This window comes from Lotus japonicus, chromosome 5, assembly GCF_012489685.1.
Source record: "Lotus japonicus ecotype B-129 chromosome 5, LjGifu_v1.2".
In the NCBI taxonomy this organism is placed as follows: Eukaryota; Viridiplantae; Streptophyta; class Magnoliopsida; order Fabales; family Fabaceae; genus Lotus; species Lotus japonicus.
The window spans coordinates 58,175,673-58,192,522 of NC_080045.1; the positions used below are offsets into that span (position 1 = coordinate 58,175,673).

Sequence of the window (16,850 nt, forward strand, 5' to 3'; positions counted from 1 at the left end):
CTCTGTTTTATGCTTCAAAATAGCCTATGCTTATTTGCTGTCATGTTGAAAAAACTTGGCATGTTGTACATATAGGCCTACATGGAACTAGTCCAATGAGACAAGCTACAGCTACGGGTGAGATCTTAATGTTGGGTCCATATTTGGTAAAAATCCATTTTTATATGGGGATGCATCTTGCATATTCAATCATTATGACCATGTAGTGTTGGAATTGTAAATGAATTTCAAAGAATTTTCAAGTCCCTCAAAGGAAGGGCACTAATAGAATAAAATTCATGATCTCAATAGCAGCATAAAACCCCATGATATGTTAATTAGTGTCCTAGAATTTCTTCCAATCAAATTTCAAATTTGTCAGCTAATGAGATATTTGTCACCTTGACCATAATCTAAAGGAAATTCAGGGCTCTTATTTACTATTCTTAATTATTAAAGAAGAATAAGTTGAATTAAAGAGTGCCTTGAATTATGAAACTTCTCAATACACTAAGAATTGTCAATACACTAAGAGTAGGATATTCTTCCATTATTATGATAGCAGGGTTCATATCTAGTTACTACCAACTATGCCCTAAACTGTAGCATATTTGGATTGGATAAGCTTCACTTTTTATAAGGATCAATTATAAAATTCAGAAGCTACTCAGAAAAGCTATTCTCGATAATCGACGATAACATCAGAATCAATTGTAGAAGAGAAACAAACATGCACTTTAGATGTAGCAAAGTGGTATAGCCTATCTTCAGTTTGAAGACATGTTTGCAATGTTCATGCTGACTTTAAGTGCATATGCAGTATGCAAATTGCAAAAGATGGATCACACCCGTCAATGCTTTGACAATATAATAAAGGCTGCACATTTTCAAAGCTGGATACTCTCAAGACCTATTTGTACGGTTGTCTTGGAGACCTTGGTGAATACCATTATACCAGATCGCTATAACTTCGGAAATAGGTCACTTTACAGCCATTTTTTGAGTGGAATTCAGGCTTAGATCTTCTTACAATGAAACACTGAAATTCATAAGTAACCAATTAGAATGGGAGTGTGACAAAGACCAGAACTCTTCACATTGTTGACAAATACACTATTACACTAATACTACGTTAAAAGTCAACTATCTCATAATCTCATAATACTAGAACAGACATAACCTAATAATATTAACAAGGTAATGTAAAAGGGATTAACAATTAGAAATCAGCATCCTTCAAAAACACATGCGCTCCCCGCTCCCCGCTCCCCACCGTTGCCCTGTTCGGATTGCCTAACAAACAAAACACATAAAACAAGAACAAAATGAGATTTAAAGAAATCTGTCTAACAAAAAAACACATAAACCAGGAGGTTGACTGTTGTAAACAAGAAAAATAGAAACATACCTTAAGCCAAAAATTGAAGATCCTCTAGACCGGAAGTGCAGTGCATCTCAACATGTTGCTCGTGCCCCATGTGCTCCGGCAGCTCCTGTACCAATTTTTTCACTTTTTCAATAAGCTCTTTATTGGTAACCTTACCACCACCAGACTTGTGAATCAATCTCGACAATTTAATGTCAATCGAGTCAGAATAGGCATCCTCTTGGCATGATGTGAAAAGAACAACACCACGCGGATCTTTGGCGCGATCAAAGGTCTCCATAAAGAAATCCTCAAATATTTTATCAGCACGATAAGCATCCAAACCAATTGTCAGTCTACATTTTCGAGCGAACCCGTTTGCTATCGTCTTCATGTAATCGCCTATCAAGATAAAATTAAGTGTATATCAATTTTCATAAGTAAAAACACAAAACAAAAAAACTTTTAAAAAAAATTACCTGAAACTATCTCATTGTCACTTCCAACTAAGCCTTGCTTTCCATCATCATCTTTACGAGTTAGACCCGCAAAATATAGGAACGCAGTATCACCCGGTCGGCATTGATCACACAGATTCGTTAATGCGTCTATAATTTTTTGGGCGGTTGGCCAGCTCGAGGGCTCGTCACCATCATCCTTCATAATACTAATATTCTCAGGTGGAAAATTATATTTGTCTTTGAGGAAGTTCTCCACTAAAACAGTGTCATCCCAACAAGTCTTATACAGTGAATTCTTCGCCGGGTAGTTCAACCCAATAACAAGAGCCTTTCGAGAAGGCATAAGAGCCTTTCGCGAAGGCATAATAAGTACCTATTTTTTTCAAACAAGTCAAAATCAATTTATTCATAAACAAAATGCATAATGTTAAATTTATAAAAAATTTGTAGCATGCAAAATCAACGAATAGCGCAATGGATAAGTGATAGAAGTGTTGTTCATCAACCAACATTGCACAATCAAAGATTTTAACCTAATCATCAACAATAGCAAAACTCTTCCTATCTGCCATGAAAGAACAGTAGAGCACCACAACAACAAAATCGAAATAGAATGCAAAGCCTAACATACCGGCGCGGTCGGAGGACGACGGAGGAGCAGTGTGCGCGGCGGACGGCGGTGGCGGGCTTCTGGCAGCGAGAGATGCAAGGCTGATGTGAAGGGAAGAGTGTGAGGAACCTATGTGTGAGTGATGATGTCTCAATGTTAGGGTTTAGAAATTAGAATTTTTGTTGACTAAGAAGGAAGTAATGGAACGACGTAGTTTTGAGTCATGTATTGCTAACTCCCAAAGCCATTGACCCAAACTTAATTCAATGATCAGCCAAGAAACTAACTAAAATCAGTTGGAGTAGTTTTGAGATCTTGAATTAAAATAGTGTTCATTCTCTCACATTTATGAACTCTTACATTCATCAACTAGTGTAAAAATTATAAATATGTGTGGTATTGTGAAATCAGCTAAAATACAAAAAATGTGGTTAAAGTAAAATCTGTCTCAACTTCTTATGAGTTGCTTATATCTTATGTGACACTTCAAACCCATTTTTAGTATTTAAGAAAACTTAATAAGGAACAATGGATGAAGATCATCTAATATCTCTACATATTTTAGCACAACATAATAATATGGCGATATTCATCATAATGGACATAAACTCTCATTTTTGAATTGAATATCACTTAGATTATTAAATTATGCATGGATTGTAGTGTTTATGTGATCATCTTCATCTTTGCCCACTGGATCATCAGTTGAAAACCTTACTCAAGATTAATGCACAAGGAAGAGGGAGAAGACGATAATGTTTATCTGTAAAAATATTAAATACTAGAAATTAAGTCATCAAATGGGCATTTGGTCTAGTGGTATGATTCTCGCTTAGGGTGCGAGAGGTCCCGAGTTCAATTCTCGGAATGCCCCTTTCTTTTTACGTTTTATCATTCTTTTTAACATGGGCTAGCCTAGTTTCAAAATAACACACATGGGCTAGCCCAGTCACCCAAACATAAAAGTTGGCCCAAAAAAAATTCAACCTTTTTCCTGCTAAAAAGGACTTTTACTTTTCTTTCAACAGATTTCCATACACATTGAAGTTGACAAGTAAATATCACATAATCTTGTAATGCATGTGAAACTTTAGAGGAAAGGTATAAAATCTCACACTCCCACCGTTCCCTCTAGTTAGTTGCTATAATAATAATTCAATCTCTGATAGTTGGCAAGTTACAATAAATAAAGCACATCATCATTAGATACATGTGAACCTTTTAAAGGGTGAAAGCGGTCTAGTTAGCTGCTAATAATTCATTAAACTTTTGAAATTGACAAAAGGAAGAAAAACAAAATACTTTTGGCATATAATATTCCTTGATGTTATTTAAGTTGTATCCTTTCCCATCTTTTTGTAATCACTACTTGATTAAATGCCAAATATCATTTCAGAGTGTTATTTTTTTCATGGTGTAATTAACTTTAAACCGGTTTAAAAATTAGGTTGATTTGCTTAGTTAGACCAATTTCACACCAATTGATCCAATCAAGTTCATAAGTTCATAACTCTTCATCTACCCCTCATTTTCATTTTATAACACATCATTATCATTTATCTCATTTCTTTCAATCTCTTTCTTCTTAAATGAGTTTTACACCATCAACTAACACTCATTGAAAAAACCAACTTACCAACTTTAGTATATTTTCACTAAAATTTTCTTGGATCTCAATTTAATCTCATTTTTTCATTGTATTAGTTTTTTTTTATAAACAAATGTTAGTTGCTAGAAACGTTAGTAAATTATTCCCTTCGGGTTCGAACCAGAAACCCTTCATCATTCACCACATCCAACCCTTATGTCTCTAGCTCTTACCACTTAAACTATCATTATCATTCGGGGACACTATTTATATCTTTCATTTTTCTCTCATAGTTTTCCCAGCATGGTGTGGTGTGCATTATTGTTGTTGTCAGAAAATCGTTAAGAGTTCCAAAGAGCACTTCCTTCCCTTCCCGCCGTGACTGCCACGTGTTACTTGTTTGACTGCACCTTTTTCCACCTCTGGGTCCCACCCCACCAATTTGTTTGGATCTTCTCTTCTTCCTTAAACACTCTTATTTTTCCACCTCTCTTTCTTCCTCCTCTATCTGAGTGAGTGAGTGAGTGAGACAAAACACTACACAGTGCTTGCTTGCTTTTCTTGCAGCTACAATGACAGACACCACAGATGATATTGCTGAAGAAATCTCCTTCCAGAGCTTCGATGATGACTGCAAGCTGCTGGGAAATCTCCTCAACGACATTCTCCACCGTGAAGTTGGCACCACCTTCGTTGACAAGCTCGAACGGATTCGAGTCCTTGCTCAGGTAGTACAAATTTGTTTTTACTTCAAACCCCACTTCCTTGTTTTGCTTCTTCTTTCAACTTTCACTATATTATATTATGCCTTTGGTGTTTTATGATGCATGTGATGAATCATGATGAATGATGCATGTGATGTTATGTGAGTTCAATGGATGATAAGAATTATTGAGTGAAGTAGACTGAGGTGAGGTTTCTCTTTTTTGCCTGCAGAGTGCTTGTAATATGAGGCAGGCAGGTATTGTGAACATGGCTGAGCTGCTTGAGAAGCAGTTGGCTTCAGAGTTATCACAGATGACACTAGAAGAAGCTCTCACCCTTGCTCGTGCCTTCAGCCATTATCTTACTTTGATGGGTATAGCTGAAACCCATCATAGGTGAGACAGTAATTGGCCTTTTACTCTCCTCTCATCATTAGTTGATAATTAGTTTCTGTCGTTCTTTGATACCATAGAATTGTGAAAGTTAAAACATAAGGTGGAATGAAATTTTGGAGGAGATAGGTAAGTAGTTCAAACTTCAAAATCAATTTACTACTAGGTGCATGTTTGGAAATCGTTCTACAATTTATTCTAAAACCAAAAATAATTGTGGGGGAGAAGCTTTTATTGTGATTGATTTGTGAGTAGCTTCTCGATGTCAGAATTGTTTATGAGAAAAGAGAAGTTAATCCAAACTAGGATAAGGTAATCTTTAACAGAAACTCTGCTTTTGCAGGGTTCGGAAAGGAGGGAATATGGCACAAATTTCAAAGTCTTGCGATGATGTGTTCAACCAGCTGGTTCAGGGTGGCGTTTCGCCAGATGAGCTTTATAATACAGTCTGCAAACAGGTATGTGTCTATCTACATAGACTGAGAATCATAGATGAAGGTGACATTCAATTATCACTCTGATGTTTCCTTCTATTATTGGAAGTTGTGGAATGCTATCAGCAGGCTAGGATTAGAAGTCTTGAATCTTAGATATTTTCTTTGTAGATAAAGCTTTTCTTAATAATTTGGAATGTCATGTTTATGTTGCTGGTGTTTCAATCAGTTATCCAGTTCCAGTTTCTTATACTTTTTGAATTTCAATTTTTTTGTTGTTGATTCAGGAGGTTGAAATTGTTCTTACAGCTCATCCCACACAAATTAATCGTCGTACCTTACAATTCAAACACATAAGAATTGCTGTGAGTTTTTTATTGTTTGTTTCAAATGGAATTTTTCTGCCTCAAATATCATATTAGCATTTTTCTCTGACTACTTCCCCCTTCCATGTAGCATCTTTTGGATTACAACGATCGACCTGATCTTAGCCCTGAAGATCGAGAAATGGTGATTGAAGACCTGGTACTATTGCTGAACTGTATTTTCATTCTAGAATGCCACGGTGCTATGTGGGGATGGGAGATAATCTCTTTCACTGCAAAATGGGCTGTGTGATTCCTTTTTTCTGAAAACCTCTCTTCTATTCTCATAGATCATATTGGTTTGGTAGGTCAGAGAGATAACCTCAATATGGCAGACAGATGAGCTTAGGCGCCAAAAACCCACTCCTGTTGATGAAGCTAGATCCGGTAAGCTGCTTGTTAATATATATGTCAGCTCTTGCGTACTTAATTTCTCATGGAAAGAAAATAGTAATAATCCTGACATATAAGAACTGCTTGTTTTATTTTTGAATTCTCCCAGGTTTGAATATTGTGGAGCAGTCACTCTGGAAAGCTGTTCCTCATTATTTACGTCGAGTCAGCAATGCTTTAAAGAAGGTGTTTCATCTTTAATTCGTGGTCAATTAGCTGAAGATTCTTTTAAGATTTAAATAAAATCTATCGTCTGTTGCAGCATACTGGTAGGCCACTTCCATTGACTTGCACTCCCATCAAGTTTGGATCTTGGATGGGAGGTGATAGAGATGGAAACCCAAACGTGACAGCAAAGGTGAGGTTTTTTAATATCCATTCAAGTGCACACTGTCTAGTGTCATGTGTGTTTCTGTAAAGAGAAGTTTTAATTCTTATTGTACACAGAGAAATGTAGATGGGAAAAATAAGCTGCCTATTATTATGTCAAATAGTTATATGAACTATTATTTTATAAATAATTTTCTTGAGGTGGTGACAGCATGTTTCTTCCTGTTTCAAATATTAGAAGCTGTTATTTGTAGTTTAAATATTACTAGAATCTTTTGGCCAAATTTTTGTTGGAGAACATTTATCCTACTAATTTTGCTTTAGTCCTGTAAATCTTGAAATATTTAATAGTTCTTTATAAGTGTTATTCCTTTTGTTCCTCAGGTCACAAAAGATGTTTCACTTCTATCTAGATGGATGGCTGTTGACCTCTATATTCGGGAAGTGGATAGCCTCCGATTTGAGCTATCCATGAACCGGTGCAGTGATAGGTTATTAAGACTGGCACATGAAATTCTAGAAGGTTTGTGAGTTGAATTTTGTATCTGGTGAAATCCTACCGGATGCCAATGGATATAGCTGTCACCTTTGTTTTATATTATGTGACCTGCAAGCACTATTTGTCAAAATTATCACATTTCTTTTGCTCACAAAGACCTGAATGCATGCTTTGGAATCAGTGAAGTTCAATCTTTTTACTTTGATTTGCCTGATATCATTTGAGCAGAACCCTTAATTTTCACTTCAAAGCTTAACTATTTTTGTTCATGTTTGTTTCTAAAATATTAGCACAAAAATTTGGACTAAGAATTTACAAGGATACACTTACATCTAATCCATTGTCAAATCTCATCTAATTTAATAAGATGGACCCCAGCTGCCTGTGGTAGATACTGAAGAACTTTGTATAACATATTCCTGGGAGTGTTTTCTGATATTTTAGTTTCAAGCAATGATGTATGCTGTGTGGATAATATTTCAAAGTTTGGTATGACTGAGACTGTAATGTAGATAATATCTGGTAATGGCATGGGTCTTCACATTTCTTCCGAAATTATTCTTCTAGTACTTGAAGATATGTTTGATATTTATACTTCTATAATCAACTTCTAAGAGTTGATGGTCAGTTCTTCCTTTACAGAAGCTAACCATGAGAATCGCCGTGAAAATTGGAATCAGTCCGTGAAGAGAAGTCTGTCACTTCCAACACAACTTCCAGCTAGAGCTCATTTACCCTCTTTTGCTGGTACACATAATAGTTTTAGTAATTATTCTGTCTAGTGTTTTGAGAATACCATGTCATCGATGTCCATCATTTTTGTTTTCTAGAATCTCACATTTTCATTTTATTTTGTTGTTCCAACCTTTCTGATTACATGATATATAAATATTGGGAATCCCTCCTGCGTGTTAATGATGGGCTATTTAATTCATATCCTTCTTGGATTTATTCTTTCATGCAGAAAATGGTGAATCTCAACATCCTAGACTAGACATTCCTGGACCTGATCACATGCAACTCAATGACAAGGTAGATCAGTTCATCAATTCTGGAACTTCTGAATTTTATATAGAATACTAGATAATGTTTTTTATTTATTTATAGGATGGTGGGGTTTCTTCAAGTTCAACTACATTCAAAAGTGGCAATCCCAATATTCGATTATCACTAACAGGCTCAGCAAATTCTAGTGCTTCTTCAGCTGCAGTTTCATCCCCTCCTTCTCTCAACTCTAGTCAATTACTTGCTCAGAGGAAGGTCCAGTTTGCAGAGTCCCAGACAGGAAGGTCCAGTTTTCAGAAGCTCTTGGAGCCACAACTCCCTCAACTTCCTGGTATTGCTCCTTATAGAGTTGTCCTGGGGAACGTAAAAGCAAAGGTATTGTTACAAATTTAAAGAAGCGATAGGTACTTTATAATTGACTGTACTAGTGTTGGTATTGAACGTTTGTTGTTTGTGTGAGAGAAATAAATTATACATGCATGTTATTGTCTCTTTGACATTATTGGCTTTAGTACCCTCACATACGCCTAATAAGTTTTTGGCATTTTTGCATCCTCTGCAAAGGCTTCAAATGATTTCCACTAGACACTAGTTTGAAAATGAAATAACAGATTGCATAATTTCCTGATTGGGGTACATGTGATGATGTTGAAAGTTTCATATTGAATTCAATTCAGCTTGACTATTTTTTAGTGGATAAATTCAATTCAATTGCAAAATGCACGCCAAATCACAGAATATTGTAAGTTTGGAAAATCAAATGGCCAAAACCACTATAGAATGATATTATTACTGAAGAATGTTACGGTCAATACAGCTATATGGATTGCTTGTATTATTTATTGATTAGTAGTAAGATACTTACATGCTTGTCCTTGATTTTATAGATTTGAGATTTCTCCATGCCTCTAGATTTTAGTTTAGATGAATTGATTTGTCTGTGTTATTTGAGTATCTACTGAATATGAAATAACATTTTTTTCTCTGTTAGTTAACAGTTTTCAATTGAAATTGTTATTATAATTGATGCATGCATCTTCTGTTCCATGTGTCCAGCTTGAGAGAAGTCGCAGACGGTTAGAACTTCTTCTCGAGGATGTTCTGTGTGATTATGATCCTTTGGATTACTATGAGACATCTGATCAGCTTCTGGAACCTCTGCTCATCTGTTATGAATCTTTGGTACTCTTTCTCCTTCTTTCTTTTCCCTGAATGGCTGTCCACACTTGCTATTTAACTCTCTATGCCTTCAGCAATCATGTGGATCCGGGGTGCTAGCTGATGGTCGACTTGCTGATCTGATACGTAGAGTTGCTACCTTCGGAATGGTGTTAATGAAGCTTGACTTGCGTCAGGTCTGATTTAAATTTTATGTTTGTTATTGCTTCTGTAATCAGCTGGGACCTGAAACTATCAGTATGACAGGAATCTGGGAGACATTCAGAAACACTTGATGCAATTACAAGCTATTTGGATATGGGTACTTACAGTGAATGGGATGAAGAAAAGAAACTAGACTTCTTAACAAGAGAGCTGAAAGGGAAGAGGCCACTAGTGCCTGTTAGTATAGAGGTGAGGTGGTTTAAGAGTTTTTAGTATACCGTTTAACAAACTGTATATCTCGTGGGATAATAGAGTTACTGTTTGTATTTTATAAAGGGAAAGAAGTTGATATCATGCTCATTCCAATCCTTTTTTATTGATACCTTAAATAAATGTATATTTTTTGATGTTCTATCTATGACTCAAATATCTAATTTTGATATCCTAGTTATATCCAAAAGAAAAAAACCTAAGGCTATTTTAAAAATGCAACCAAGATACAACAATTATTATTTTATCAGGATTAAATAATTAACTCAAAAGAGAAGTTGCTTTTGCTTTATTTATTTGTTACTTATCTATGGTTAATTATCCCTTCCATTCACTTATCAATTCTTTCATAACATTTAGACCAGTCAACAGATCAAAACCACCTATATTTTTCCAATTCTTAATGATCTAATACGTCCAACTATTCAACTACTTGTGATCATTTAATAGTTTTCTGTTTAACATTGCTGAGTGTTTCTGATTTGTATCTTGATTTTTTTCTTCATTAGGTTCCAGCTGATGTTAAAGAAGTCTTGGATACATTCCGAATTGCTGCTGAGCTAGGGAGTGATTCACTTGGAGCCTACGTGATCTCTATGGCATCAAATGTATGATTCATTGCTGCTACTCTTACAAATTATGCATACAATTTGTGCAATACCAAATTACCAATTGTAGATTCCAGTCTCACTTGGCCTTTATGGCATTAAAAATACATGCTTTGACAATCTTCAGGTCCTTCATTTTTCTCTTTATACTTAGCATTTTATTTTGTGTGGAAAGTCCCTTTCCCTATAGTCTGTCAAGATGGTTTTGATAAATTTTGTTTTCTAATATGTTATTTGCATTTTAACTTTACAGCTATATTGTGTTAGAAGAGTTGAATTTGGTATTCACCTGAGGATAATGAACTTTTACTTGATTATTAGGCAAGTGATGTCCTTGCAGTAGAGCTTTTACAGAAAGACGCACTACTTGCTGCTATTGGGGAGTCGGGAAGAGCATGTCCTGGTGGGACGTAAGTATGGAACCCTAGCTGTTTATACTGTTCTGGTTAAAATAAACCATGAGATATTTTTTTAAAAAATGTTTGAAAATTCAGTTGTGGGGATGAAATTGCTGTAATAGCCTGATCATATAAAATATTTGTGCGAGAATACCTTGTAGTCATTCACTATTTTTACTGGGTCAAAACTCCAAAGTTAAGGTGCTGGATAAGAAGAAAATGTGATAATCTATGAAGTGTTTGTGGTATTTTCCTGGATATCTCAAAAATCTCGGAGGTAATCACAACTGTTTCAGTCTGGTTAGAATGCTTAACTTTCACTGACATGTTTACAATAGGTTGCGGGTGGTCCCTCTATTTGAAACCGTGAAGGACTTGAGAGAAGCTGGTTCAGTTATCCGAAAACTACTATCAATAGACTGGTACCATGAACACATCATTAAGAACCATAATGGGCATCAAGAGGTACCTTTTTAATCAGAGAGATTTATTTCATTTAACGATATGGATATTATGTGAAATTCATGTGATAGAATTACAAATTTTTTTTTTGGTTATTGGGAGGGACTAAGCCCATAGAATTACAAATTTAAATATGCAGGTTATGGTTGGATATTCCGATTCTGGTAAAGATGCTGGCCGCTTCACTGCTGCTTGGGAGCTTTACAAAGCTCAGGAGGATGTTGTAGCTGCTTGCAATGATTATGGTATAAAGGTTACACTGTTCCACGGCCGTGGAGGCAGTATTGGTCGAGGTGGTGGCCCAACTTATCTGGCTATTCAGTCCCAACCACCTGGGTCTGTGATGGTAGGTTATGCATCATAACATTTTTAGTTGATTCAAAGACTTTAATTCCTCATGATCATAAGGAAATGATGTAGCATCTGCACTATTGTTGGACTGATGGTGATTAATGGTTAATGTAACCTTTATTTCGTGTTTTTTTGACTTTGAGTTGTTAACCATGCAACTATCTTGGTTGAATTTTGGAAAATATTCAGTAATCTTACACAACCTTCAGGCTATTTGAGCATCTGAAATTTCTTACTTATTTTTGCATTAAATTCAAGTTGTATGCTCGACTATGAATTGGATTTTAGGTGATGTGATTACTAGTCGTAAGGAATAAGTTTGATCTCTGATAGGCTGCTTCAACACTCAACAGTGAAATTGTCTAGGTTGAATTTTGGTGAACATCCAGTAATCTTAACAACTTCAAGGCTAGTAAAGCACCTGAAATCTCTTTTTTATTATTCACTTGCACATCAAAATTATGCTCAACTATTAATTGGATGTTAGTTTAATTTAGTCCATGTTATCACTTGTCTTAAGGAGTTGGTTTTACATCTGAAGCTGCTATCTGATAGGACATTTGAACACACAAATTTATCTTTTTCGCGGTACATTGCAGGGAACTCTTCGGTCTACTGAGCAGGGAGAGATGGTAGAGGCCAAGTTCGGGCTGCCACAGATTTCTGTTAGACAACTTGAAATATACACCACAGCAGTGCTACTTGCAACCCTCCGTCCACCTATCCCACCTCGAGAAATAAAATGGCGTAATCTCATGGAAGAGATCTCAAAGATCAGTTGCGAATGTTATCGCAATGTTGTCTATGAAAATCCAGAATTCCTTTCCTACTTCCACGAAGCCACACCCGAAGCAGAACTCGGCTTCCTTAACATTGGTAGCCGCCCTGCAAGAAGGAAGAGCTCAACCGGGATTGGGAACCTTCGCGCTATCCCTTGGCTATTTGCATGGACTCAAACCAGATTTGTTCTTCCAGCTTGGCTTGGAGTCGGAGCAGGTTTGAAAGGTGCTTGTGAGAAAGGCCACACTGAAGAGCTGAAAGCCATGTACAAAGAATGGCCTTTCTTTCAAAGTACAATGGACCTTATTGAGATGGTTTTGGGGAAAGCTGACATTCCTATAGCTAAGCATTATGATGAAGTTCTTGTGTCAGAGAAGAGGCAAGAGCTTGGCCATGAGCTGAGAAGTGAGCTCATGACAGCTGAGAAGTTTGTTCTGGTGATTAGTGGGCATGAGAAACTTCAGCAGAATAATAGGAGCTTGAGGAGGCTAATTGAGAATAGACTTCCCTTCCTCAATCCTATGAACATGTTGCAGGTGGAGATTCTCAAGAGGTTGAGACGGGACGATGACAACCTTAAAATCAGAGATGCTTTGCTTATCACCATAAATGGGATTGCTGCAGGGATGAAGAATACAGGTTGAGTTTACTTTTCAAGGAAAATAATGTACATATACCCTTTAAGCAATTCAACTTTGTTCACCCGTTTCCCTATCCTTGCTTTAGATTTGGTTTGTTAAGGAAAGACTGACATAGACAAGTGAATGCCTGAATTGTTTGTTATGAACTTAGAAGGTTATTGTAATATAAGATTGTGATGGAAAATTCTGTTTTTTTCTGCATTTTGGCTCCTACTTCTTACTCTGAAGAATATTTTCTAAACATATTTCTGGGGTGAGAAATGATAATTTCTGTGGACAATCAAATGGAAATGGGGCCAACACTATTCAGCAAGGAACTAGATTTCAACTCAAATGATTATTCCTATTTTCAATAATGTAATGATCAAATTTGAAAGTTTCAATGTAGTCATCTTTTCAATACTGAAAAATCTAGTAGTACTCATGATTTTTCATTCAATAAATTCTTCACCAATGATTACTTCATCAGATGTTGCTTTCATTATGTTTCTTTCACTTTCTCCTGATGCGCCTAGAACTTCTGTTGAGCTTTCTGTTTCCCTCAATTTTGGTTTAACTGTACAATGTAATATAGTATAGAATTATACAAATGGCTCTATTAGTACAAAAATAAATACAATTAGTTCTCTGAGTTCAGCATTGAAAGTTTGGGATCCAACTGCACCAAGTTATTACGTCTCTTATAGCATAATGCATAATCAAGAAAACCCTGCATTAAGTTGATTCTGAGTCCTCAAGTTCTATGTGGCCTCCATTGGATTCAGTTCAACTTGGAACCTCAACTAGACCCAACATATACTCAACCAGCTCCAATTGCCTTACTTTAAATGTTAGTGCAATATGATCATCACAAACTTGATGGTGATGGGCTCCTGTCATCTCATAGTGATGACAATTTCTGATCCTAGGCTTTCAGTTCTTAGCTCATCAACATTAAAAACAAAATTTGTGGCCCATTGTCTCCACTATATAGTTCAGATGTAAGATAGAAAAAAAGTGCCTTGTGTTTTTAAGACGGAGAAACTACTCTCAACTCAAAACTACATTTTCATTCAGCTGTGTAACTTTTTAGGGTTCGAAGTTTTAACTTTAAATATGGTAATTAGAAGGCATAATAAGGCAAGCCTTGGCGCAGCGGAAAGATTGTTGCCAATGCCATGTACTTTGCGATCACAAATTCGAGCCGTGAAACCAGCCTCCTCAAGATTTTCCCTCTATGGTAATAAGAAGGCATGGGGTAGCCATGTTGGCTACAACTAGGTGCATTCACTTTTTTTTTTGCTTCATCATTCTTATTGAAGAAGAAACTAGTGTCTCCCACAGAAAAGGAATCTGATCACCAATTTTACATGCCTAACTTTAATATATTTTAGTATCCTCTTTTCCACCAAAAACAGAAGATGCTATGTGTTGTTTAAAGGAGATACCATGCCAGCATTGAAGGAAGTGAGGTTCAATCAAGGTGACTGCAAGAAATGCTATAATTGAAACTTGCCCCCTATAGTGGTACTGGTGTCCAACCCAGTACAAGCTCTAGTGCCAATTTTTCATGTGAGTTCTCCCTACAGGTAAAATAATTTCATCTTTCTCAAGGATTGGGACTTCCATCGACCATTATCCTTTTGGAATTTGGGTAAGATGCAAAGTTTGAAACTATATTTTATTTTCAGGTGCCAACCGGCCTAACTCAGGTATAGGATAGCTAGGTGCCTTATTGCTAAGAAGGAACATAGCATAATCTATGGGACTTTTAATTTCCCTTTTCAAAAAGGGCATAGGTCTAGTATTATCTCAATAGATAATCAAGAAAACCCTGCATTGTGAGCCTCTTCTGTCAAAAGCCTTGATAACTGAATAAGTTGACACTTAATGGTGTCAGTTTCCTTTAAACAATCACTAATACTTAGGTTTTACTGTCACAAAATTCTCAATTACTCTAATTTAGTGCATATTTAGTTCAGCATACTCAGAATTGCTTTTGGTTAAAATTGAGTGTGGTAAAAGTGAGTTAAAATGTGTTCAAAGTGAATTGATTTTTGTTTTGATACATTTGTAGGAAAAGTGATTTTTCCTGATGTAAAATTTAGTTAGAAATCTCACAGTTGAATATGTTTACCACAAAAACTACTCTCTCTAGTTCCTGTGCAGAATTGATGTAGGGGCTAAAATCAAATTTTTAAGTCGATTGTGGAACATCTAAATAATTACCTAAATGTGATCCTCATCAATGAGAATTAAGCTATTATACGAATCACACTTATACGAACAACAACAAAAGCTTTTATCCACTAAATGAGGTCAACATTATGGATCACACAACATCATTGTACTCGATTGAAAACTAGATTATGAGGATATTATTGATAGTGAACTTCCAATCACACTAAAGTTACAACAGAACTAAGTTATTATCCCATGAATTAAACTAAAATGTGATCATAGAACAATATTGCTAAACAAATTAATACAACTTAAATCTCCAAGCTATAGACATATGACAGGACTGCAATGGGTCCATTTTGTCATACTCACACCTTTGATTCATTACTAAACTGCACCAACAACTTGGATACCCCAGTTTCCATTCCTTCACACTCTAAATATTGAGACAAACTTGCTTAGAGTGTAAAAGAGTTCAACTTTTTGTAAAGGCTTAACTCTATGCCTTCCACCACCACTTTGCAAAGGCAAGAACAGAGTAAAAGTATGAATAGAAGAGTCCAAGCCTAAGGGGAAGAAAGTGGAGTTTGAATGAATACTTGTCTCCTAATTGTTAATAAACGGTGCAAATGACTCAAAACAAATACACACACTTGATGACCAAACCCACTACAAGTGTTCAAATTATATACCGCACTCACCATATCAGAGAACAACATTAGGTGCTTCCCAAATTACAATTATTCAAGCCACTGAAGCTTTGACTAATGAATTATTTTGGACTTGGACATAATGAATGTTGGGTTTAACGGTTTGTACAAAATACAAAACACATTTACTTAGAAGTTAAGACTTATAATATCTAATCAGAATTGATTCTAGAGCATTTCATAATGGAACCAAACAAACTATTACCAATTTTGCAATTACAAAATTGCTTTGTGGAGAATATTATGGCAATCTATATACTTAGAGCCTAAAAAGAATGCTCTCATAGAATTCAATCAGGTTAACGACTTAAGAGGGCCACACTATATTGAATTTGAAGTACGAATGTAATGCAAGTTGATGAAAAATGACAATGATAGTGTACCTGGACAACGAATGTAATGCAAGGTATGAAAGATTTCCATTAACTTTGAAGGTACAAACATTTCTGACATGGATACACAGCTTGTGCAAAAAATCATGAAAGTGACACCTATCATTTCACGAACATTATAACGACATTTTAAGATCAGGCCTTTGTCCTGTCTCCCAGACTCTCTTTTACTATAAAAAATTCATTTAAAAAAAACATTTAGGACTCTTTTGATATGATGTATAATATAAAGTTTGATAATATAAGACCTGATTGTATAAGGGCTGATAGTATAATAAAACCTTAATATTATACGACATTTGATGAGACATTGTATAACTTATCATATTGTTTATATAATCAGAAGACTTGGAAAATCATCGTTTCTTATGATTTAGAGGTGCGAGATGATGACCCGGGATTTAAGGCTATTTTCCTGGTTTATTTGCATGTAGTTTAATATAGTTTTTAGGATATTTCGGTCATTTTAGGGCACTTTAGGCTTAGTTCATGCTTTTTAATGTTTTCATTTAGTTTTAGTATTTTTCTATATTTTTTATGTTATTTTTATAGATTTCATTAGGATTTAATCAAGTTATTTGAATTCGGTATCTTACTCTATCTTCTAGTTAATCTCTATTATTGGTTT

General features: G+C 35.6%; 2 protein-coding genes and 1 non-coding gene across 3 annotated transcripts; 2 read left to right on the forward strand and 1 right to left on the reverse strand.

Annotated features, from left to right (window-relative positions):
* Positions 1-948: 948 nt before the first annotated feature.
* Positions 949-2,594, reverse strand: LOC130721310 (metacaspase-4-like). Its single transcript, XM_057572074.1, has 4 exons — positions 2,438-2,594; positions 1,825-2,179; positions 1,388-1,747; positions 949-1,272 (listed from the first exon to the last, which is right to left on the reverse strand). The coding sequence occupies exons 2-3, from the start codon at positions 2,168-2,170 to the stop codon at positions 1,389-1,391; spliced, it is 705 nt and encodes a 234-aa protein (XP_057428057.1). The 5' UTR covers positions 2,171-2,179; positions 2,438-2,594; the 3' UTR covers positions 949-1,272; position 1,388.
* A 624-nt stretch (positions 2,595-3,218) lies between these two features.
* TRNAP-AGG (transfer RNA proline (anticodon AGG)) lies at positions 3,219-3,290 on the forward strand. Its single transcript has one exon. It is a non-coding gene; the product is annotated as a tRNA-Pro (tRNA).
* Positions 3,291-4,471: 1,181 nt separating this feature from the next.
* LOC130717831 (phosphoenolpyruvate carboxylase 4-like) lies at positions 4,472-13,161 on the forward strand. The gene is made up of 20 exons (XM_057568208.1): positions 4,472-4,732; positions 4,941-5,104; positions 5,445-5,559; positions 5,823-5,900; positions 5,992-6,060; positions 6,209-6,287; positions 6,403-6,479; positions 6,556-6,651; positions 7,008-7,146; positions 7,765-7,869; positions 8,087-8,154; positions 8,230-8,502; positions 9,184-9,309; positions 9,381-9,482; positions 9,553-9,699; positions 10,230-10,328; positions 10,650-10,738; positions 11,065-11,191; positions 11,328-11,534; positions 12,139-13,161. Exons 1-20 carry the CDS (start codon positions 4,577-4,579, stop codon positions 12,961-12,963), a joined length of 3,141 nt encoding a protein of 1,046 aa, XP_057424191.1. The 5' UTR covers positions 4,472-4,576; the 3' UTR covers positions 12,964-13,161.
* The last annotated feature ends 3,689 nt before the right edge of the window (positions 13,162-16,850 follow it).

What these genes read in the sequence shown, in the direction of transcription:
- LOC130721310 (XM_057572074.1), bottom strand. Translation starts at nt 2,170, where the DNA reads ATGCCTTCGCGAAAGGCTCTTATGCCTTCTCGAAAGGCTCTTGTTATT. An exon ending in TGACAATGAGATAGTTTCAG is followed by an intron (nt 1,748 to 1,824) that starts GTAATTTTTTTT and finishes TTATCTTGATAG; the next exon opens with GCGATTACATGAAGACGATA.
- LOC130717831 (XM_057568208.1), top strand. Translation starts at nt 4,577, where the DNA reads ATGACAGACACCACAGATGATATTGCTGAAGAAATCTCCTTCCAGAGC. An exon ending in TCAAACACATAAGAATTGCT is followed by an intron (nt 5,901 to 5,991) that starts GTGAGTTTTTTA and finishes CCTTCCATGTAG; the next exon opens with CATCTTTTGGATTACAACGA. An exon ending in ACCCAAACGTGACAGCAAAG is followed by an intron (nt 6,652 to 7,007) that starts GTGAGGTTTTTT and finishes TTTGTTCCTCAG; the next exon opens with GTCACAAAAGATGTTTCACT.